The sequence below is a fragment of the Ursus maritimus genome, unplaced genomic scaffold (assembly GCF_017311325.1).
Source record: "Ursus maritimus isolate PB19 unplaced genomic scaffold, ASM1731132v1 scaffold_14, whole genome shotgun sequence".
NCBI lineage: Eukaryota > Metazoa > Chordata > Mammalia > Carnivora > Ursidae > Ursus > Ursus maritimus.
In genome coordinates, this window is record NW_024423786.1 from 2,984,836 (window position 1) to 3,006,125 (window position 21,290).

Genomic DNA, 21,290 nt, shown 5'->3' on the forward strand with positions numbered 1-21,290 from the left:
CCTCTGGCAAAGATAAAAAAGAGAAAGCTGAGGGATGAGAGGTCAGAATAAGACCTTTAAAATTAAAGGAGGTCTTTTTTTTATTTTTTAAGAAGAGAGATACAAAACAGTGTTTGTTGGTGGCGGGCAGGGAGCGGTGGATGGCACGGCGTCTCAGCTTGGCCCTGCCAGGTGGGACAGGGCTTGCTGGAGCCTGTGGGTCTCACCGAGCCGCACCTGACCTTCCGCTGCAGGGAACAAGTCGGACCTGGGCGAGCTCCGGGAGGTCCCGCTGGCCGAGGCACAGAGCCTGGCGGAGCACTATGACATCCTGTGTGCCATCGAGACGTCTGCCAAGGACTCAAGCAACGTGGAGGAGGCCTTCGTGAGGGTGGCCACGGAGCTGGTCGTCAGGCACGGCGGCCCTCTGCTCAGTGAGAAGGGCACCGACCACATCCAGCTGGATAGCAAGGACGTCGGAGACGGCTGGGGCTGTGGCTGCTGACCGGGGTGCAGGGCAGGCAGGCAGGGGCCTCCCCACCTCGTCTCTCTCTCTGTCTCTGGCCTGCCGGGCCCACCCCTCCAGAGCTGGCCCTCCATGGCGCCAGCGATTCTAGAGCAGCTGGATAAAGTCCTGGAATTCTCCATTCCGTGGCCTGGGTACTTGATGGGAAAGCTACCTTCGAGGAAGGAAGAAGCGGGGTACCTTCTGAGGGAGACCTGGTGTCGTACAGGGTGTAGGGTGTGGGGCCCATCCTGCCAGCCAGTGGCTGTCCCCTCCGCGTCCTTCACGGTCCAGGACTGGCCCGGGCCTGCCGGTGTGGACCACAGCGGGAGAGGGGCCGGGATGTGCCTTCCCTGCCTCGCATGTACTGGTTCTGACCATTTCACACCTTGAGTCTTGCTGCGGCTGTGGCGGCAGGCTGCTGCCCTCCGGGGATGTGGCTGGTGCCTTGGGTTCTTCCGGGTCGTTCCAGGGCCTCTGTGTGTAGCCTCGGAGAGTGAGAGCACCCAGCCCAACAGACTCGGTTCCTGAGCACAGCCCCGGGGAAGCCCTAACTCCTTCCAGGCGAGGAACCTTCTTCCTTTTTTCACTGCCCGCTCTAAGCTCACAGATAGCTTGGGGCTTGGCTTGCTGCCTTAGCAAGACCTCTCAAGTTCTCTGGTTTTCCATGTAGTTTCTTGTTTTCATCGGCACAAATATGGGGTCATGGCCCACAGCCAAGCAGGGACTGTCTGCTGGCCTGGGGCCCAACGTTCTGCCACTCAGTTTGCAAACCCAGCTGATTCTTCAGCACTGACTCTCAGAACTTGGGGGTTGGGGGAATGAGATAAGAATGTGGACAATTAAGGGACAAGTAAGAGCTGGCATCCGTGAGGCTAAGATCTGAGAGGGACCTTCTGGGCACCTGGGCTGACCTGTGCAGAAGCCCTTCCTGCCACCTTTAGAGCGACGGCTCCCCCGCTGCTTCCAGTCTAGCTTATGGTTTCCCGAACGGAGAAGGCAAGGCCCTGGCAGTCCTGCGTCTGGCCATTTCATCCTCCTGGGCCCACCCGCTCTTCAGAGCCTCAACGTTGCTGTGTGCTGAGGTTAGAAGGCAGGGGAGGCCTGGCGTCACTGGGGCTCTTGGAAGCACACCGTCCTCTGGGGGTAGCTCAGAGGATCACAGGGATGGAGCTGGGGAGGCAGGTGATCTTCCCATACCACCCAGGCCCTCCGTGTCAGCCCAGTCTAGCCTCTTAGGCCCCCCTCTGTGTGGGGCCCCAGGAAATACACTGCTGTCAGAGCCTCAGGCAAGGCCACGTCATGGGCGTGGAGCCCAGGCTCAGCCCCAGCCCCAGCCCCAGCAGTGGGCCACCGGCCTCCAGCTGACCTCCCTTGCCTTCTGATTCCCACCTGCGTCACCCGCTCTCCCAGGGAGGCCCGACGGCAGAGTCAGAAGCCAGACCTTCCGCAGCAGCCAGCCCCCCAGTGGTTTGGTGAAGCAGAGTCGGGCACAGAGGGCTTCCCTGGCTGGGATTGAGACAGGCAGGGCTGGTGACTCTCTTTCGGGCAGGGAGGCAGCCCCAGGACGGCTCAGCCTGGTGTTGGAGGGGAAGGATGTTGGCCTGGTTGGACCAGGAGCTACTGAGCAGGGGCCCGCACTGAGGGGAACCAGCCCCCTGGTGGCTGGGTGGGGTGGGACCTGGGAGCAAGTAGGCCACTTGGCTTCCTTCTCAGTGGCTCTGCCACTGGGATGGGATGAGTGGGGCCTGGGGCCCAACCACCGGCAGGGAGAGCTGGTGTCTGCCGGGTCCCTCCACTGCAGTGCCTGGGCTCTACCTGCAAAGTAGAACGTGCCTATGACTGAGGCACATTCGGGCCAAGGGGAAGGTCGTCCAGCCCCATGACCTCTGCTAGGGGCTGATGTTTGGGCAGAGTTGGGCATTCAACCTGGGCCCAAGCTGGAAGAGCAATCTCGTGAAGCCTGACCTCGCAGAGACCTGCTGCTCTGGGGGGTGGTGGCGGGGACGCAGGGGGTCTTGGAGCACAGGCCTACAGCCCCCCCCCCCGCCCCCGTGATTGACTTGCAGCCTCAGTTCCAGCTGAGCCCAGGTACAGACCCTACCCATGGTTACCTGCTGTCCCTCTCTGCCTCAGGGCTGGGATGGCTAGGGGACGCGGGAGACCCTTCCATTCCGTCTCCTTCACAGGGACGCCCTGGGATGCCATGAGGATCCAGGCGAGGCATAGCAACAGGGTAGCTGGCTGGTGACAGGGGCTTGGACTACGAACCATCCCCCTCCTCCAGATCCCGGGGTGGGAGGCCTGAAACCTTGCAGAGGCTTGGCTGAGAAAGGAAGGGAGCAGCTGGCCCAGGCAGGACCAGGGAGGTTTCTGCCCACTGGCAGCCTTTGGCTCACCCAGCAGCCACGAAACCGCTTCCCATTCCTGCCTTTCTCAGTCCCAACGTGTCCGGAACGCTGGGCTGAGTGGTCTCCTGCCACCGTATCCTCCAGGCACCACGGCCGCCAGGGGTTTAGCCTAGAAATCCAGGGGTTGTCTTGGCTCCTCACTCTCTTGCCCCACCCCACCGCAGTGCTAGGATCCCACCTCCACGCTGCCCCCCTGCCCCTCTGCCCTGGACAGGCCCCAGCCTCCCCTGGACACCTCATGGACCTCCTTGGCCCCTGGGCTCGTAGCCCGCGTAGCTCAAGGCACCCTCCTGCAGTCAGCGTGGCAGTGGTAAAAGGTCACGCTGATGCTGCCCCCTCACCTTCCAGGGTGCCGGGGGCCCTCGGGATACGGTCCATGCTCAGTCTGGATGTCCAAGGCCTCCACAGCTCTGCCCTGGCTTCTCCCCAGCACCTTGTCCCCCAGGAGCACCTTCTGTCCAGACTGCGCCCACTCACCGAGCCTTCCTGTCGTTTAGAGTCCCACAGATGACCCACCTGGACACCCCTGAGAACTAGTCCCTTGCTCACAGTACCCCCTGGCAAGACTGAGTTCTTTGTCCCCTGTTTTCTCAGCAGGAGCCATTTCCTACAGGCTCAAACAGAGACCATTTCCTAGCCTCGGCCCTGGATAGAAATGCTAGTGCTCAGGGCCCGGCGCTGGTGTGGTGTTGACTGCTTGCCGGCCGAGCTGCCTGTCTGTAGGGCCGTGTCGGGGGGGGGCCTCACAGTCCCCTGGGTCTTCTGTCACATGGGGATCTGGACTTGGGTAAGAGAAAATGGGGAAGTGTTGAGACAGAATGCAACCCACCTCTGTTTCCTCCCGCAGCAAGCCCTGGGCTTCTCGGGCCAGAGAGCTTAATCTCTTCCTCTGTTTATAAATTACCCAAGAGCAGGAACAGGTGGGGTCAGGGGCCAGGGTGTGGGAGAGGAGGCAGGGGACAGAGGGCCAGGAAGTGTCCTGGCAGCAGCAGGCCCCGGGGAGAGCACCACCTGTGGCCGGGGTGGGGCCGGTGTGACATGGGCTGGAGAACGAGAAGGCTGGTGTTTTATACTCCCAGGAGGGGCAGCGGGGCAGGCAAGGGACACAGGTCATGAGTCCCAAGCCAGAGAGGTGGGTCCCTGTCCTTCCAGAAGAGGGGTTCAAGGACATCAGGCCCCAGCAGGCATGGAGCTGAAGAAAGCTCCTAATTCATACTGAATTCAGTTCCTCTTTACCAGGAGGGCTGCCCGGGCGGGGGCGTTGGTTTAGGGACCCTCTGCGCCCTGCGGCCTGGACTGCTGGGCTGTGGGGAGGGCCTCAGCTAAGCCCAGTGATGCCGTTTGCATTTGGGGATTTTTCACATTACCTATTTATGATACATAAATCTTTATAGCAAATCTATTTTTTTGAAACATGGAAGAGTTGCCTTTATGGAAACCAGAGCCAGAGTGTACGCATTCCTAAACCATTAAACAGATTTCTGCAAAGAGCCAATGGTGCCCAAGACTGCTTCTCTCACCTTGGAGCCCCACGCTGGCCCAGGTGGCCATGTCTCCACAGATGGTTCCACCCGCCCAGCTGGCTTCCCCGACTAGTCTCCGGGCCCAGAGTGGGTGGGTGGGCCTACACGCGGCCGACGGCCCTTCTGTTGCCGGGAGCCCTGTTAAGACTTCCCTGCCCAGACCAGGGTGGGATCCTGTGGCAGAGAAGCCGTTAGTGCCTAAGGGGCAGGAGGGAGCTTGGGCTGGGTCCTCACTCTGCCAGGGATACCTTTGTGACCTTGGGCAAGTTACTGCACTTGTCTGGGCCTCAGGTTCCTTCAGTTGGGTTTGAACTGGGGAGGCAGGTTGAGGAGGACGATTCAGTGGTGGTCGGGGGCACCGGGCCTGATGTCTCTCATCTACAGCCTGCGGGAAGGTGTCACTATCCTTGTTCTTTGCAGGTGAGCCAACAGGCTCAGGGGTTGGGAGTTCCTTGCCCAAGCCTTGAAGCCGTAGCAAATCAGAGCTTTTATTCCAAGTCAGGCACATAGTAGGGAGCAGTGCCCGATTGGGGCCCTGGCACCAGGAAGTCCATGACTCCGTAGCCCACCCAGATGCTCTGGAGTCTGTAACCGGTCATTCTCAGAAGGGGGCCTGTGCTGACCTGGTGGCCGGCTGCTCACCACGGCCTGGTAGTACTGTACTCGGTCTGCCACGCCCTGCTCGGAGACCGAGTGACATCAGACCAACCTCCATCCAAATCCCAGGTCTGCTGTGACTAGTTCCCGTGATCTTGGGCTTTGGGCCTCGGTTTTCCACCCAGCCTTGGTTTCTGCAGATACGGGACACTAGTTCCTGTCCTGCCCGCGTGCCGGCAAGCCACCGCAAGATCCCAGCTGGGAGAGGCTTTGTACACTGTGCGGCTGGAGCAGGGGCTCCTGTTTCTGGCTCTGTCCCAGAGGTGAGAAGCCTGATAATTCCATTGACCGAGTGATGCAGGCCTGGAGCCTGGACCTTCCAGAGGGGCCACACTCCAGCCACTTCCAATCACCTTTTCCAGGGAGAAGAAATGCCTGTGGTTTGAATTTCCTGCTGTCCTTGAATGCAGGGCAGCCCCCAAGCCTGCATGTACCCTGGGAAGAAAAACCCCTATGTGGGTGGTCTGAGCCGGGCTGCCACACGTCCCCACAGAGGCTGTGATGACGGCCCTCTCTTGCCTCTGCCCACGCCGTGGAACTGCCAGACCCTGGGACAAAGTCCTGGGCTTTAAAACAGGGAAACTGAGGCCAGAGGCCTAGGTCCCAGAGCTGAGCCTGGCCCTGCCCCTCCCCTGGGGGTTCCCAAAGCTCCCCCCACCCTGCTCCCTACACACATTCACCCAGGGGCTCAGCTGAGGAGGGACTGCGCCAGCCCTTCCTTCGGGGAAGCCAGGATGCAGGGTGCCCCCACTCCACTCATATCTCCTCTCCTCACCATCTGTCGCCTTCCCCACGCGGTGGCTCCCGCCAGCCAGCCTCCACCTGCCCTGCCTCCTGCCTCCACATCCGGCTCCACGCACCTTCCCGAAGCAGGTCACACACTGACCCGGTCATCCCCTTGCTTGGAGCTGCCTGGCTCCCTGCTGCCCTCAGGCTCCCTCATGGGGCCCGTCAGGGCTGTCCAGGCTCTCCCCTGACACTCGCCACGCCCAGCCACACAGGGCCCTGACCCCGCCGCTCCCCTGACAGGCAGACCCCCAGACCCACCTGCAGAACCCAACTTCCCGCTGTGTCACGGGCTTCTCCAAGCAGGGCCTCCTGTTGACACACAGTGCGAGTTGGGGCCTGGACCCAAAGGACAACCCCCTGGTCCTGACGCTGACTCCCAGACACTCCCAGGAGCCCTCCAGAGTGTGTGGAGCCCCCTCACACACACACACACACACACACACACACACACGCACACACACAGCCCCAGAGACTGCTGTGTCCTGTCCCTGCTGTCGGCTCCCCGCGCTGGAAAGAAGAGACCCCGCCCAAGGGGCAGGCATGGCCCCGACTGGTGTTTCCTGGGCATCCGTGGTCTGCTTTGACCCAGGCCACCTCGGGGTTGTGGTGAGGACGGCTCTGCCCGCCCCCCTCATCTCTGAGAAGGTGCCCGGGACGGTCCCATCCCTCCCGCAGCTGGGCTGTGTGCTTCAGGCCTCTGTCCCCAGCGGTGACTCCGCACCTTGCACCCCGATGCGACCATCGCCGCAGGGCGGTTCCCAGGGAACAGGCTGCAGACATGGAAGTTGCCAGTTCAAAGCTGCTTACTCATCAGCAGTGTCAACAGCACCTACGAGGGAGCTGGAGGGTCTGTGTGCAGGGCTGAGGGGCCGTCAGGAGACCCAGACCTGGCAAAGGAGGCCACGAGAGAGGGCAGTCAGGGGGTTGGGGAGTCAGTTCCCGGAAGCTGGGTGAGTGGGGCCAGCTCGCTCCAGCCTTCTGCTCATCGTGCAGTCAACGGGCCAGCAGCCTGGCGTCATCCGGGAGCTGGTTAGAAATGCGGGATCTCAGTGTCCGCCCCAGAGCTCCTGATTCAGAATCTGGTTTGTAGTAAGATCCCCAGGGATCTGGGTACATGTCACAGTTTGAGGAATACTGGTCTACACAGCCTGCCCACCCCACCCAGGTGGCCCCTGGGCAGGCCTTCATGTCTCAGAGGTTTTTAGGTTCTTCCTAAAAAAGAAGGCCTGAGGGTTCTTCCCATTTACCCCTGGCGTGTGTTTTCCATCCTCCGCGGAATCGCCGACTCGATCTGGGGACCTCAAGGCCCAAGGGCTGGTGGCTGGCTCTTTGGCAAGACTCTGACTCTGACAGAGTCAGAACCCACGGGGTCACCTGGGCCAACCTAACGCCCGACGCTCTTCCAGCAAACTGCATCCCCATCTGGCAACGTCTGAGCTCGTCGTCGTGTGTGATCTTTTCTGGATCTCTGACCACTGTAAGCTGTGGACCCTGTCGTCAGAAAAGATCGACATTCACATCTTTACCCAGTGTGGCACATTGTGGGGGGTGCGTAGACCGGGGAAGGCTGCCCACTTTCTGAGTCTGGAACCTTGAAACTTCTATCAGAATGCCGTTTACAGCCTCTTGAGATGCTGGAGTCTGAAATTCATTGAGAGGTTTCCATGGGAATTCACAAGGGAGTTTAAGGCCTCAAATGCACATCCAGTGAACAGCAGAGAGAAGATTTGAGCCCCGGATATTGGGCTCCAGGGTTGTGCCTTAACCCCCTGAGATCCTGGGAGGTACCGTTGGATTTCGTGGGGGTGGGAACGTGGCTGGACTGACAGGTTTACATTCCACAAAAGGGACCGGATTCTAAGTGGACGTTTCTGAAAATAGCAGAAACCTTATGGCGATCTATCTCAACCAATCTTAAAAACAATAAAACCTCTATGCACAGGGATGTCCATGACAGCCTTATTTCCATGCAAGGGGAAGCTGGGAGGCAGCTTCCCCTGCTGCACGTTATTCTAGACAGTATGTCTGAGTGCGGGAGGTGAAGGACGACCTCTCAGTGAAGGGCTGGGGAGCTTGGGTCTTCCTTCTGCTTTCTACACTTCCGGCTTCTACGATCAACACCTACTACGTTTGTCATAGAAAGACCCAGTACACTTCAGAAGAGTCGTGAAAACAACAGAACATTCAAGAATATGATGCTTTATTAATCAAGGGTTCAGAATACCCAAGTCAAGGAGTGTTATGATTGACGTTAACAGTACGGTCCGGACATGAAAATGTTAACGGTGATTGTGTTAAAATGGAGCTATGAAGAACTTCCTCCTTCTTGTATCTCTTTTACAAATCTTTAAAACTGGAGCTAGGCTGCTATTTGGGAGATATAATATATAGCATATTTTATGTATAGCCTATTGACATCTGTTACATAAGTGTGCGTAACTACAGCTCTCTGCCGAGCTGTAACGCACACCAGCATACCGCTGCAGGCTCGCGTGGGAAGTGATAAATCTGATAAGGGTTTCCGGAAACGATTTATTCTCTAGCTTTCATCACCCATAACCTCGTTCAGCGGTTTCAGGGGGAACTTTGGCATGGTGGACGGATAATCGGTCATGGATTTTCTTACTTATTTGGTGGGGTTTTTTTGTTTGTTTTTTTACTTAAAAATCACATATGTGATACATGATACTTGCTTTAAATTGAGAATTTCCAGATATCCACAAAAGCAGAGAGTGCAGCCAAGCCCTGTGTACCCACTGCCAGGCTTCAACAACCCTCCTCATCTTGCCACACTGGCCACATCTCCCCCCCACCTTTTCGATTGGAGTATTTTAATGCAGATCACAGAGGTATTTCACCCAAGTTGATCACTATGAATCTAAAAGCAAGCAGGCATGGGGCGCCTGGGTGGCTCAGTCGTTAAGCGTCTGCCTTCGGCTTAGGGCGTGATCCCGGCGTTGTGGGATAGAGCCCCACGTCAGGCTCTTCCACTGGGAGCCTGCTTCTTCCTCTCCCACTCCCCCTGCTGTGTTCCCTCTCTCGCTGGCTGTCTCTCTCTGTCAAATAAATAAATAAAATCTTTAAAAATAAAAAATAAATAAAAGCAAGCAGGCAAGCGGAACCTTAATGCCATTACCCCACCTAACAAAAGTAATCATAATTCCTCCAAGTCATCCTGGATCTGTCCATATGCAAATTCACCAATTGCTCAAAAAAAAAAAAGTCTTTTTTAATTTTGTTTTTGTTTGTTGTTGATAATTATCAGATTTGGGTGTGTATCTCTTTTTAAGTCTCTTTTAATCTAGAGGAGTGTTCCCTTCTTTTATTTTTTTCATGCCACTTACTCGTTGATGAGGCTGGGTCATCTGCCTGGAGCAGCCCCTCTCACATTTTGAGTTTGGCCAGTTACACCCCCATGGTGTTCTTGAGCAAGTTTTTCTCTCCCACGTACTTCCTGGAAACTGGCGGCTCGATTGGATTCTTGGCAAGAATAGGGGTGGTGAGATTTGTGCCTTTCGCTCCTGCTGGGAAGCGCATAATGGCAGGGTGTCCCACTTTTAATGTGTTGAGGACGGGTCAAGGGGGTCAGGTGGTGCCCACCTCGGGCTCTTCATCAGCTTCCAGCTAATGCTTTTACCATCAGTTAGCCATCACTGCCCGCAACGGTCAGTTCATCAGGGGGTCGCAAAAATGGCGCCCTCTAACTCCTTCGGCTCAACCTCCACATTAAAGCCATCCCTTCCATACACACTAGCTGGAATTATTTGAGCCGACCTAAGTATAATGGCTTCGATGAATTCAAACACTCTGAGTATGTGTATGTGTGCTTTTCCGGAGGAACGTACCCAGTGGGTTAATCCATCGGAGCCATCATTCATTTCAACGCTCAAATTATTCCGTCTCTGGACGGTGAGACTACTTTCCGGCAGGCTCCCGAGTTCTTTGCCATGAGCTGTTGGTCTTGAGTGCTTCTTTGCTTTCTGGCCTATAGGGTGCGTTTTCTGCCCCAGACCTAGAGTCAGTCAGTCATTACCCCAAGGAGCCACTGGGTGTTTTGCTGTTTCCAAAACAGATTTCTAAATTTTCTCCTGTTCTTTGCTCGGTGTTCCTTTCCCCCTATTGTTTGTTTTGAACATGCTGGGGGCTTTTCTCAGCCTGGTTAGCCCTGACTGCCCCCCTGTACTGAAAGCTTCTGGGGAGCCTGGCTGGATGCGTGGGTCCTATGATGGGTGGGCTTCTTCCTATAAGGTAATCGGGGCCAATCTGGCCTTTCCACTAGGGAGGGGTCCTCAAATGTCTGTGCCTGGAGGTCTTTTCTCCCAGGTCTTTCTGTTTTTGCAGTGAGATCTTCTGCCTCCTCCCGGGGGGTAGGTGGTGATGGCAGAATCTCACTGCCCTGCCGGCTGTCCTAGGCCTGGAGGCGCTCTTCTCAGTGTCTCTGAAAGCACATCTCTCTCCTGCACGGTTGGGACAAAATGGTGGTCATGTCGAGGTGGAAGGTTGGGAGGGAGCCTGCGAGTTCCCAGTGCTCCGAGCCTGATTTTCAACCGGCGCTTGGTTCTCAGCCCCTAGCCACCTCCCCCTCCCCCCAATCTGATCTTACTAAAATCTATGCAGCCTAGAACTGAAAGCAAATTCCTATTTGCATGGTCAGTTTTTAAAAATAAAGTGGTTGGTGCTACGAAAAAGTCTTACTTTGAAATATCCTGTTTTTCTACAAAGTTATTTAATAAAAGGATAAATTCTGTTTTAAAGGTTCTGTGTGTTTTTTCTAGATGTGAACTTTTCCGATTGCTTTGGTACGAAAGCTTGTACACCAGGCCTAATAGAAATATTTTTAGGATCTGTATGACTGCTTTCGTGCGCCCTTGCTGCTTTAAAGAGTCTTGTGTCATCAGTGTCGTTTGGCTCATTTGTGCAGTTGGTTATATTTGAATTTTGTTATCTTAAATGAAAGTCATGTAAAGTGTTACCATCTTGCAGACCTTAAAAAATTCTTCTGTTTCATTTCTGAATAAAAGTCATATCCCAACTGCATAAAGGGAGCATGGAGCCTCCTGGGGGTTCTGTGGGGAGACCGGCTGCCCCTCCTTGGGCTCCCTCTGCAGGCTGAGGGGGAGGGGGGCTTCTCTCACCTGCTCAGCAAGCTGTGACCCCTCTGCCGGCTCTCCATCGTACAGAAGCTTGTGGGCATCACTTTCCTACCCTTGTGCCCTCCATGAACCTGGTCCCTGAGTTTATCCCTTTTTTACAATCATCTAGTAGTTTCGGTGGGACTTGGGGCAGGGAGAGGGGCCTGTCCCATGTGGTCAGCATGCCCAGTGTAAGCGGAATCTGGGGAAGGTTCTGTACACATTACCAATGCCTCTCCAAGCGGCTGCTCTGGCTCTATCTGGCTTTCTGCTTAAATCCCTCGTGAGGGTTGATAAGGGGGTTCAGCTGGTGTTGTTCTCACCCCTTATTTGTCAGGTTCTAGAGCCAAAACTTTGATTGGGATGAAATTGAATTCAGAGAATAATCTGGGAGGACTGAATCTTGCTGTTCCCGAATGGGTACCTTTTTCCATTTCTCAGGCCTTATGGCCTCGGTGACACTTTGTCATACTTGTTTTTTTAAACTGAATTTTAATACCCCACTAAAGCTCTAGAGCTGTATTTCAGAAATGGGCTTTTTAAGAGTCTCGAAGCTTGTCAATAGCCCACAAAAGCAGGGGTGGAGAAGGAGGGAAGGGTGGCAGGCAGGCCCCCGGCCAACCAGATCGAGCCACTTGATTTCCTATACCATGTACTGTCTAGGGGTTCATTGAAAAAAAGGTCTTACGGCTAAAAAGGTTTGAAAACCATCACTCTAGACTTGGAATAAAAATTGTGATAAAATATACAGAGAATTTACCGTCTTAAGCATCTTTAAGTGTACAGTTCAGGAGTGTTAAGTACGTTCACGTGGTTGTGCAACCGTCACCACCAGCCACCTCCAGAGCTTTTTCATCTTAGTTCTTGCAAAACAAACTCTACACTTGTCAAACAACTCCCCATTCCCCCCTCCCCCGAGTCTCCTCTCCAGACTTTTTAAAGACAAAATGAATGGGTGGCTTCAGTTACGGAATAAACGGATCCACATTTGTTGAAGGATACTACCTTTGTATAAAGGCTTGGTTAAAAAACTCTGTAAGGTGATTCACACTTGCTGAACTCAAAGTAAGGACGAGTTATTCAGGTCGCCATGCAGGTGCCTGGCGTTCGTTTAGAACCGAAAGCATCAAATGCATGTATTCCTGCTTTTGCTTTTACTCACAGGTCGGCCCCTGAAGCGTTCGATAAAGAATCCAGCAGGTTGGCTGAACCTTGGAGCCTCAGTTCTCCTTTCGTGAGGCTTTATAAACCTCATTTGTTTTCTACTTCGTAGGGGTATGCAGACCTAAAGAGAGGATGGGATTTTATCTATGTCCCTGTAAGAGTCTGAACAAGAACAGGATCCCTGGGGCCATCAGGGGCTCCATCTGGTTCCTTCTGTGTTGTTGCCCTGACAACCGTGAGGTATTTTAATTTTTTAATTAAAAAGGTAATACAGTTTATGGGGCGCCTGGGTGACTCAGTCGGTTAAGTGTCTGCCTTCTGCTCAGGTCATGATCCCAGGGTCCTGGGATCAAGCCCCTCATCAGGCTCCCTACTCAGCCGGGAGTCTGTTTCTCCCTCTCCTTCGGCCTGCCTCTCCCCCTGCTTGTGTGCACACTCTGTGTGTCAAATAAATAAATCTTAAAAAAAAAAAAAAGGCGGTGATACAGTTTAGCTTTCCTCTCTGAATTTACCCCACTTTATTAGTGATCTATCTAAAAAAAACCAAGACTTTCCCCAGATTTTGAGACATTTCACAAAGCCTAAAGTGCAAGTTATCCTTGCTTATTACCTGTAGTGATTGAAAATGAGGATTCCAGCCCAAAAGCTGTTTAGAAAGCTGCCAATCAGAGGCCGGGGGTATCTGTCGAGTCAGATGCTGTTCTTTGGAGATTCCCCAGGCCACGCACTCGCTGTTCCCCCTTTGCGGCAGAGCTGGGCGGGGACAGTCTTCCACGTTGTGCTCTCGGCCATGTCCGGGCACACACCCTGGGGCGGGCTCAGGCCCTTTTCAAGAGATGGAGTGCATTCTTCGCTTGACAAAGACCTAGCTTTCATCTGGTTTGACGTGCATCCGCAGGGGCTGGAGAGGGTGAGGGTCCTGGCTGGGAGACTGTGCGGACACACGCGCTCACAGGAGGTGTGGCCGAGTGCTCATGCAGAACATGGGAGATGGGCACTGAGACGGGCTGGGTCTGGCTGTGGCTCAGAGCCAAGATTCAGCGTGTGCCCCCCGAGAGCGCCCACCCTTTACAAATGCCCTCTCGACGGCGGGTCCACCTTCTGATGGAGCACCATTAGCTTCGCCTAGACCTCGTGTGGCCGACGGCCAGATGCCCACCTGCTGCTGTGGCTGGGCGCACAGGAAGAGCGCGGTGCCAGGCCTCCCTGCAGTTAGGGTGGGGCCGGTTCCTGGTTCCAGACCGTGACTGCTTGTGAAAGCCATCGCCACCACTTCTGGCCTGGCCACGAACATCTGTGCATTCCCCTTTGCTCTCTCCCTCGCCTGCTGGCCAGAGGAATGCAGGGGACAGCAGAGGGCTCTAGCAGGGCCTGGGAGCTTGACCCAGCAGGAGCCTGGAGTGGGGCAGAAGGCCCTCTGGTGAACAACCCACGCCGGCGGTCAGCTGAGGGGGTCAGCTGCTGGCAAGGTGGGGGTGGTCACAGTAGCCGGTCAAGGTCACCTCAGCGAATTCTCCACGTGAGGCTTGATTTTGAAAATGCTCGTGGAGGAGATGGTCAAGAGGATGAGGCCATGGAGACCATGGGAGGGCAGTGGCAGAGACGGCATTTTGCTTGTAATGGGGCTAAGATCCGTGGTTGTCTGCTGCTAGTGGTGGACAGAGGCGGGAGGGGGCTCGTGGGGGGGCGGTGTTGCCTCCCAGGGCGGACGTTCTGTGGCTGCGGTCGAGGGGATGAGGGGCGGCAAGGGTGAGGCCAGTGAGCAGGCCATGTGGTATCTGTGGTATACCGAAGGTGGCAGTGTTCATGGCCGTCAGGCGTGGTGGGGAACTGCGGTCCTGCAGGGGACAGTGGTGGCCAGTGGGGATGGTCGGTAATGATGGTGGAATCTTTGGTCGCTGGTTTGGTGGCTGTGGAGTGGGTGGGGACTGTGTACGTGGTGGCCACTTTGCTGGCCTGGGACAAAGACCATGGGGACAGAGGAGGCGGCTGGCTGAATTTCCCAGGGCACCTGTTTCTCTGGGGATTCTCGTCTGAATCCGCCATCCTCCCTGGGAGATCCGCTGCCGGCCGCTGCCAGTCCCTCCCCACCCCACTGCCAACAGGGGTGTCATCCTCTGCGCTGGTGATGCTGTGCTGCCCGGCTTCTGGCAGGTTCTCACAGGACCAGCCGCTCGGCTAGCAGAATCAAGGCTTATGATCGCTCTTGTGCCCAGACCTGTGGCTGATGTGTTGGCCTCAGGAAGGAGCAGAAGCAGAATTGAGGGGCACCCCACACGGAGACAGGGGGGCTGAAGGTCCTTAGTTTCAGGAAACTTTCAAGGAGGCACTTTTCAGGTGTGAAAGGGGAGCTGCCGGGATCATGCCTGTGAAGGGACTGTCAGGGGTCCTGGGACCTCGTCCTCCGTCCAGTGTGGGGGAGCAGTGCCTTCCTCGCAGGGTGCAGAAGAAGGACCCACAGCAGGTGTTTCGTGCAAGGCCAAACCCATACTAAGTGCCCCGTGAGGAGAGGCCAGCTTTTCCCATTCTCACGAGGCAGCCCTGTTACAGCGGAGTCCGCCTGCAGAAATCACAGACTCCCAGCCTGTGGACTCCATCCAGCCCATTACTGTGTTTTATTTGTGCTGTTGATAGTTCCATAACATTTTTTGGATTTAGTTGCCAGCACTTGAGTCAGAGATTTCACACACAAGTGTAGATTTCCAACCCCCCCGGAAGAATGGGGAGACTCGGTGCTGGGCCCACGCCCCCACAGGGCAGCATTAGGTGGCACACAGGCTCTCTGGTTTGCCGCAGACCCCACCTCTCCCTATAGCCCTCCCTTCCCCTGCGTTTGGGCCTCCTGCTCCAGCCTCACCTCTGTGGCTCGGTGTCCTCCAGTGGTGCTCTGTGCCCACCTGGCCTTCCCCGTGGCACCCTCGGAGCCACAGGTCCACAGCACAGACCTCCTCGAAGGAAGGACCTTGGTGTAATTATATCTGGATTGGGGGTGGCCAGGAACAGACCTGGAAATATTCTCTCATGAGGTGGAAAAAAGTTTATTAGTTTAACTGCTGGCACCAGAATTCCTCTGAGGGAGAGAAGTGTCTTGTGTGAAGAATTTGGTGGCCGTTGCTGGGGATGGAAGTGAGAGTCCAGTTTGCAGGTGTCTGATGTCAGCACCTGGAGTTGTTTCCATGAGACAGGGAAGAGCTTGTTGTTTTGTTTCTGAAGAAGAGGGCTAGAGAGGAGGAAAAGGAGAGAGAGCTTATAAGAGAAGATGAGAAAGGAGGGGGCCGTGTGAACAGGTGTCTTCGCGGCCAAAGGCCGTTTTGGAAACAGTGACGTGCCTTTCAAGGTATGTGTGTCAGAGAGGCGGAAACGGCTCTTCTCCCGCCCAGGGGCTTCCGTGCCTCCTGCTATGCTCACCGCTGCGCGGGGAGAGCCAGCTTTCTGTGGAACTGGGGCAGGGGGGAGCAAAACGCTGATGTGAGGTTTGCCTGGGCCCTCTGGAGTGGCCCATGCACAAAGCAGGTGCCAGGACCGAGGAGAGCATGAGGACCCCAGTCCTGGGACCCGTCAGGCACGGAGGAAGGGGTGTCCACAGACTGTGGGATGGGGGGTGGCTGGTGTGGAGGAGGTGGGACAAGCCCATTTTACAAGGACCTTGGGGGACAGAGAAGCCCCAGTGGGTATCTGGTTCTAACAACATGGACCCAGGTTTCCAGAAGGAGCCAGACTTGAGTGTTGAGAGGAAAAAAACCAGAATTCTGAATTTGGATAAAATGGTTGAGCAGCCAGTTTATTGGGAGTGACTGGTGGCTCCGGCTGCCCAGGCCTAGAGGAGTCTGGGGAGGGGCTCAGGGCTTGGCCCCGGGTTCGCGGTGACCCCAGGGGCTGGGCTCAGTCGAAGATCTCGGTAGCAGTGCACAGCAGGCAGGCCAGGAGAGCCAGGCCCAGCGTGGCCACGACAACCAGCAGCACGTCCCACCAGAGCCCCGGGTAGGTCCAGGACGCCGGCAGCTGCCAGCCGCAGCTGCCCAGCCTGTAGCCCGTCAGCTGGCCCAGCGGGCGGGCGTCGGCGAGCGCGGGGCTGGCGCAGCGGACGTGCAGCAAGGCCTCGGGCGTGCGGTCCTCCAGCCAGAGGCGCAGGTAGGTGAGGCCGCAGTCGCAGTGCCAGGGGTTCTGCGTCACATTGAGCGTCTGCAGCTGGGGCAGGTGGTCGAAGGCGCCGGGCGGCACGGAGCTAAGGCTGTTATTGGCCAGCAGCAGGTGGCGGGTGTGCACCGGCAGGGCGGGCAGGGCCGTGAGCCCCCGCCCCCGGCAGTCCACCCACAGCCCCATGGTTTCCAGGGCCTGGCAGGTGCACTCCGCGGGGCAGTCCTTGACGGCCTCTGCGGCAGCCCAGAGCAGCAACAGGGCCCCCCAGGCAGGCATTGGCAGGCTGGCTGTGGGGAGAGCGGCCGTGAGGGGAGGGAGGGCCTGGCAGCCCGCACCCCCTGCCAATGGCCAGTGGGACCGATCTGGGACAAAGGACAACTCACCTCCTTTCTCAGGCCTCAGCCTTCTCCTCCGTGAAATGGGGTGGTGAAGACTGCAGGAAGTGACGGCGCCCAACCCAGGCCTAGCTGAGCCTCCCGGGACACTCAGAAGGCCGGAAGGTGAGTGTAGCTGGGGAGGGGAGAGTGAGGGTAAGAACGCTCTTGAGAAGGGACCTCCTGGCCCCTAACAGAGACCCCAGCCCCTCCTCAGGGGGAAGGGGTACAGATGCCTGCTAGATGCTTCCCAGTCCTGACCCCTGACCCCCAGGCTGCCCCCAGCCCCCACGCCCAAGCCTGGAGTCAGGCCGATGGTGTGGACTTCACAGACCACGTCTCTTCCTGTGGATTCCCACAGCTCACCTGTGGCCCGGTGAACTCTTACGTGCTACCCGATGTAGAAAACAGCAGAATGAGGATGCTGAGGTGGGGACCGGGAGGGAGCCCCAGAAGGGGTTCCCTCTGGAAAGCCACACATCTAGGTTAGCGCTCAGAGTTGGGGAAATCGAGGCCCAGAGACAGAGAGTGATTCATGCAGGGTCACCCTGTGGTCTGCGTCCGAGAAGGGACTCCAATTCCTCATGAGGCCTCATGAGCTCCAGGCTCTTGCCTGGTTCGCCGACTTTCCCACGATTGCTTCCCCTTCCCAAGACAGGCTCTCCCCACCAGGGCCTGGCCCACGGCAGGCAGTGAATATTAGATGAATCAACCAAGGAGCCAGTGTCTCAGAGCCAGTGCCCCCACCCAACCCCGTCTTCTGGAGGGGAAAGCTGAAGGGGGGACAGAGGCGGGCCGGGTGGCTGGCCTCCTTTCCCTGCTAGGCCCCGTCCCACCGTCCCACCTGGGTGGGGGTGGCTGTGGGCGGTGGTGCTGGGTAATAAGGAGGGCCACTTACTTGTGAGGCCTGCAGCTGGCACCCCTTTCTGTGGCCTGAACTGTCCTGGGCGAGACTGAGGTGGCAGCCGATGGTGGCCGCCGCTCGAGTGGGAGGAAGGAAATGATGAAAATAGCCTGGCTTATCCCCCGCCTGCAGCCCTGGGGGGCTCTCTCCGGAGGCAGCAGGCCTTCAGGGTCCCTGGGACTTGTGCCCTGAATGGTAGGTCAACCCCTGTTTACAGAAGGGGGTCCCACATTGCATCCCTGTGGACCACCCGTGCCTTGCTGGGCCTCAGTACAGGGTCTGTGGGAGAGCCAGGGAGACCCCTCACCAGGTCCCAGGACATGGGGAGGGCTTCCAGGAAGAGGAGGCCTTGGAGCTGAGCGGCTCTGCTGGTTGTTCCTCCAAACCTCACACTTGCTCATCTGTGAAATGGGAGCAATTATCCTTGTCCTGCTTGCATATGCAGGGTGTGGGTGGGGCAGCTCCCACGGGCTGAGAATCCTAGGCGGGGAGAATGACAGCATTTTAAATTTTCTTTGATTCTTCGGAATAGGTCAAGGAGAAAGTCACTTTTCGGTGTCACTGCGTCTTTAGCAACTTCTAACACCTCCTGGTCCTTTTCTTCCACGGACGCTGCAGGCCTGTGGCTCAGTCTCCATCAGTCATTGGTCTCTAGCTAGAATTTAAGATCGTTTTTTTATTTGCATTATATTTATTTCTATAGCTACATTTTACCTAGGGGAGTGGCATCAGTTTTCCATTTACGTTAGGGTTACAGAGTTCCCTTGAAAACATAAGTGGATTTTCAGTTTACTTATTTTTTCATATTAAAAAATCATTAACAAGCATCAAGCCTAACAGTAAAATATTATGCAGAAGTATATTATAAAATTAAAAGATTCATGTACTCATTTTATAGTAAGTTATAAAAATTGCACGCATATGGGGGCGCCTCGGTGGCACAGCGGTTAAGCGTCTGCCTTTGGCTCAGGGCGTGATCCTGATATTATGGGATCGAGCCCCACATCAGGCTCCTCTGCTATGAGCCTGTTTCTTCCTCTCCCACTCCCCCTGCTTGTGTTCCCTCTCTCGCTGGCTGTCTCTATCTCTGTTGAATAAATAAATAAAATCTTAAAAAAAATTGCACGCATATGAAATATCAAATCAGTCGGAAAAGGGCTTGCAGGGAAGGCACAATTCGTGCCCGTGGAGGGTGTGGGAACCCCTGGGGTGCAGCAATGCTTTGGGAACAAGTAGGGGAGCTCTAGCAACCGCAGGCAACAGAGACCTTGCTAGAGGGGCCAGGGAGAGGAGCCCCGAGTGAGGGGCCGCTGAGGAGAGGAAGGGGACCCGTGGGCCATTCCCGTGGTCATGGCCAGTGTCGGCCACGGACGCCAAACCTGAGAAGCGGGTCCTAGTCCCCCCTCCGCCTGCTACGCTGTCGGCTGAGGCTCCGTGGGCGCTTGAGCAGTGCCAGGTGGTACCCGGGCCACGACGGAGGGCACCTGGGACCACACCTGCAGTCACAGCAGCAGCAGAAGTCAAGGGCGGACGGCTGAGAGCCTTATTATTATTATTTTTTAAGATTTTATGTATTTGAGAGAGAGAGAGAGAGAGAGAGAACAAGCAGGGGGAGGGGCAGAGGGTAAGGGAGAAGCGGGCTCCACACATCCTGGGATCATGATCTGAGCCAAAGGCAGACGCTGAACCGACTGAGCCACCCCGGAGCCCCAGAGGGGTGCTCTAACCACCCCGCTTACGCTAGACCCACAGGAGCACGCCTGTGTTCACACACGCGGGTGTTTTATTGTTTCAGCATCTCGCAGCTCGGAGCTCGCTTCGAAGCACACTGCCGTTCGTCTGTGTATGTGTCGTTCGCTTCTCCCCGACAGCACGACAGCTCCCCGAGGGCCGTGTCGGTGGTCAAGCCGCGGTGCCAAGTCAAGGTCAGCACCTGCACTTCGCGGGGCCTCCCTTAGTCTGTGCCGGGTGATTGCCGGAGGGAGCCAACGCTTTGACTCTGAAAGATTCCATCCGCAGGGGGGTCCCCGGTCCTCTTCTAACCCGACCCCTCATTGTGCCGATGCGAGCAGGCCGCTCAGAGGGAAGCCTGACTCACTGAGAGGCTCCCCTGCCACCGTGGCCCCGTGGCCCCGTCAGTGGCCCGCTGCTCCTAGGACACCTGGGATTGGGTTTGGTTTGGTTTGGTTTGAAGTACCCAAAGATGTGTATTGCAGCGTTGTTAATGGTAGCGAAAAGCCGGAAACAAAAGGGATAGTTACTGGTGCATGCACACCCCAGGATAGTATATGGACGTTATGTTACATGAAATAAAACTGCATGACTAGTGTTGGAGGGATTTCCATCGTGTCGTTGAGTGACAAGAGTGAAATGCACAAGAGTGTAAAGTAAGAGCCCATTGGTAAAACACACTGTGATAAACTATCCATGTTCAGGATGACTTGAGAATGTGGGCTCCTTATTTCGTATCACGAGCCCCTCTCAGGCTAGCCTCTGCCCTCCCCCGGGGCCAGGACGCTGGGCTCTCTCCTGCCAGCCCCAGAGGGTGCTTGGCCCAGCTCTGCTCTCGGGAAGGAGCTGGCCATTCACCTTCCTGTGAAGCCCAGGGAGGCTCCCCGGTGTGCCCAAAGGGCCAGCCTCCCCAACCTCTGATCCCTGGCCCAGAGCAGGGTGCTGAGGGAAGGTGTCATTTGGTCCCCTGGAGTCATGCCTGCTCTGGAGACAGCTTGCTCTAGCTGGGGTCACCTGGCAGGTCCAGAACCTGGACCCCAGACCAGGAACCTCAGCCTCCACGGAGCTTCCCTTCTCCCACTTGTGGACGCCTGGACTTGGCCCATCTTCATCGCCTGCACGCCTTTATGGCAGGTGGGGAAGGAGGCCCGGTGAGTGGTGGTCCCCCAGCCCCCAGGCTGTGTTTCCTGGCCTGACTGACCTAGTGGGGTACACGCTCTTCCTCTGGGGCCTCTGAGATTTCTCTTTTATTTTTTAGCATGTACAACTTAAGAAAAGCAACAACAACAACCACCACCAAACAAAGAACAGCACACATGAGAACTCATTTTTGTTGTGGAAAAATGGAATGTTCAGATGAACAGGAAGAAGACAATAAAATTTTCTCTCAATTTCAATATCAAGCAAGACTGCCTTTTATTTTTTTCCTGTGTGTATTTTCTTCTTACCCCAAATCGGGTCACTTGGGGCCCACGCTCTTCTGAAACCTCCTTTTTCCACCTGTGAATACACCCACATATGCCACCAGTGTTCGCCATGGTTCCATTGTATGGATGTGGCAGCTTTTATTTAAGGAATCTCTGGGCATAAAGAGAATGCCTTGCTCTCCTTATCTCGGTCAGACAGGCCTTTGTGGGGGCTGAGGGCGGGAGAGGGACAGCTCTTTGGGCTTCCTGAGGTGGGGAGGCTCCTCCTTCCAGGGCTGCCCAAGTTGGCCGACCCCGTATCCTACGCCATTTTCTCTGTGGAGAAACTGAGGCATTCTCCACTCCTCCCCCTTCGAGTTCCTTACTAGGTCAGCACCCACTCCCCATGTGTGAAGGCGCACTCTGTCTGGCCCCCTCCTTCCTCTCAGTCTGTAAACATGCTTACGACCTCCTTGATTCTGGAAAAATCTTGTGTGCGTGTGCACGTGATTGTGTGTGCATGTTGTGAACACCGCAGCAGGCTCCCCGCCCACTCCCCTCGACCCCTTGGGTTC

At 56.1% G+C, this 21,290-nt stretch overlaps 2 protein-coding genes across 5 annotated transcripts in view; one reads left to right on the top strand and one right to left on the bottom strand.

Moving 5' to 3' along the window:
- The window catches only part of RAB43 (RAB43, member RAS oncogene family), a 51,151-nt gene extending 30,445 nt beyond the window's left edge, over positions 1-20,706 (top strand). Inside the window, exons 3-5 of one of the 3 annotated variants that reach the window (XM_040628384.1) lie at positions 19,374-19,503; positions 20,331-20,460; positions 20,568-20,706. In XM_040628384.1, coding sequence (XP_040484318.1) covers positions 19,374-19,503; positions 20,331-20,460; positions 20,568-20,669 — 362 coding nt within the window. In that variant the 3' untranslated portion in view covers positions 20,670-20,706. Of the gene's footprint in view, positions 1-233; positions 627-19,373; positions 19,504-20,330; positions 20,461-20,567 lie in introns of those variants that run through there. The other 2 variants (XM_040628385.1, XM_040628386.1) reach the window with 2 other exon arrangements.
- GP9 (glycoprotein IX platelet) lies at positions 15,915-17,726 on the bottom strand. Of its 2 annotated transcripts, XM_040628388.1 has the most exons (4): positions 17,573-17,587; positions 17,041-17,139; positions 16,684-16,810; positions 15,915-16,587 (listed from the first exon to the last, which is right to left on the bottom strand). In XM_040628388.1, exon 4 carries the CDS (start codon positions 16,574-16,576, stop codon positions 16,043-16,045), a length of 534 nt encoding a protein of 177 aa, XP_040484322.1. In that variant the 5' UTR covers positions 16,577-16,587; positions 16,684-16,810; positions 17,041-17,139; positions 17,573-17,587; the 3' UTR covers positions 15,915-16,042. The 2 variants fall into 2 exon arrangements, with proteins under 2 accessions (XP_040484322.1, XP_040484321.1); XM_040628387.1 differs by lacking the exon at positions 17,041-17,139 and having other exon boundaries at positions 17,573-17,726.
- Positions 20,707-21,290: the final 584 nt, after the last annotated feature.

What these genes read in the sequence shown, in the direction of transcription:
- GP9 (XM_040628387.1), bottom strand. Translation starts at nt 16,576, where the DNA reads ATGCCTGCCTGGGGGGCCCTGTTGCTGCTCTGGGCTGCCGCAGAGGCC.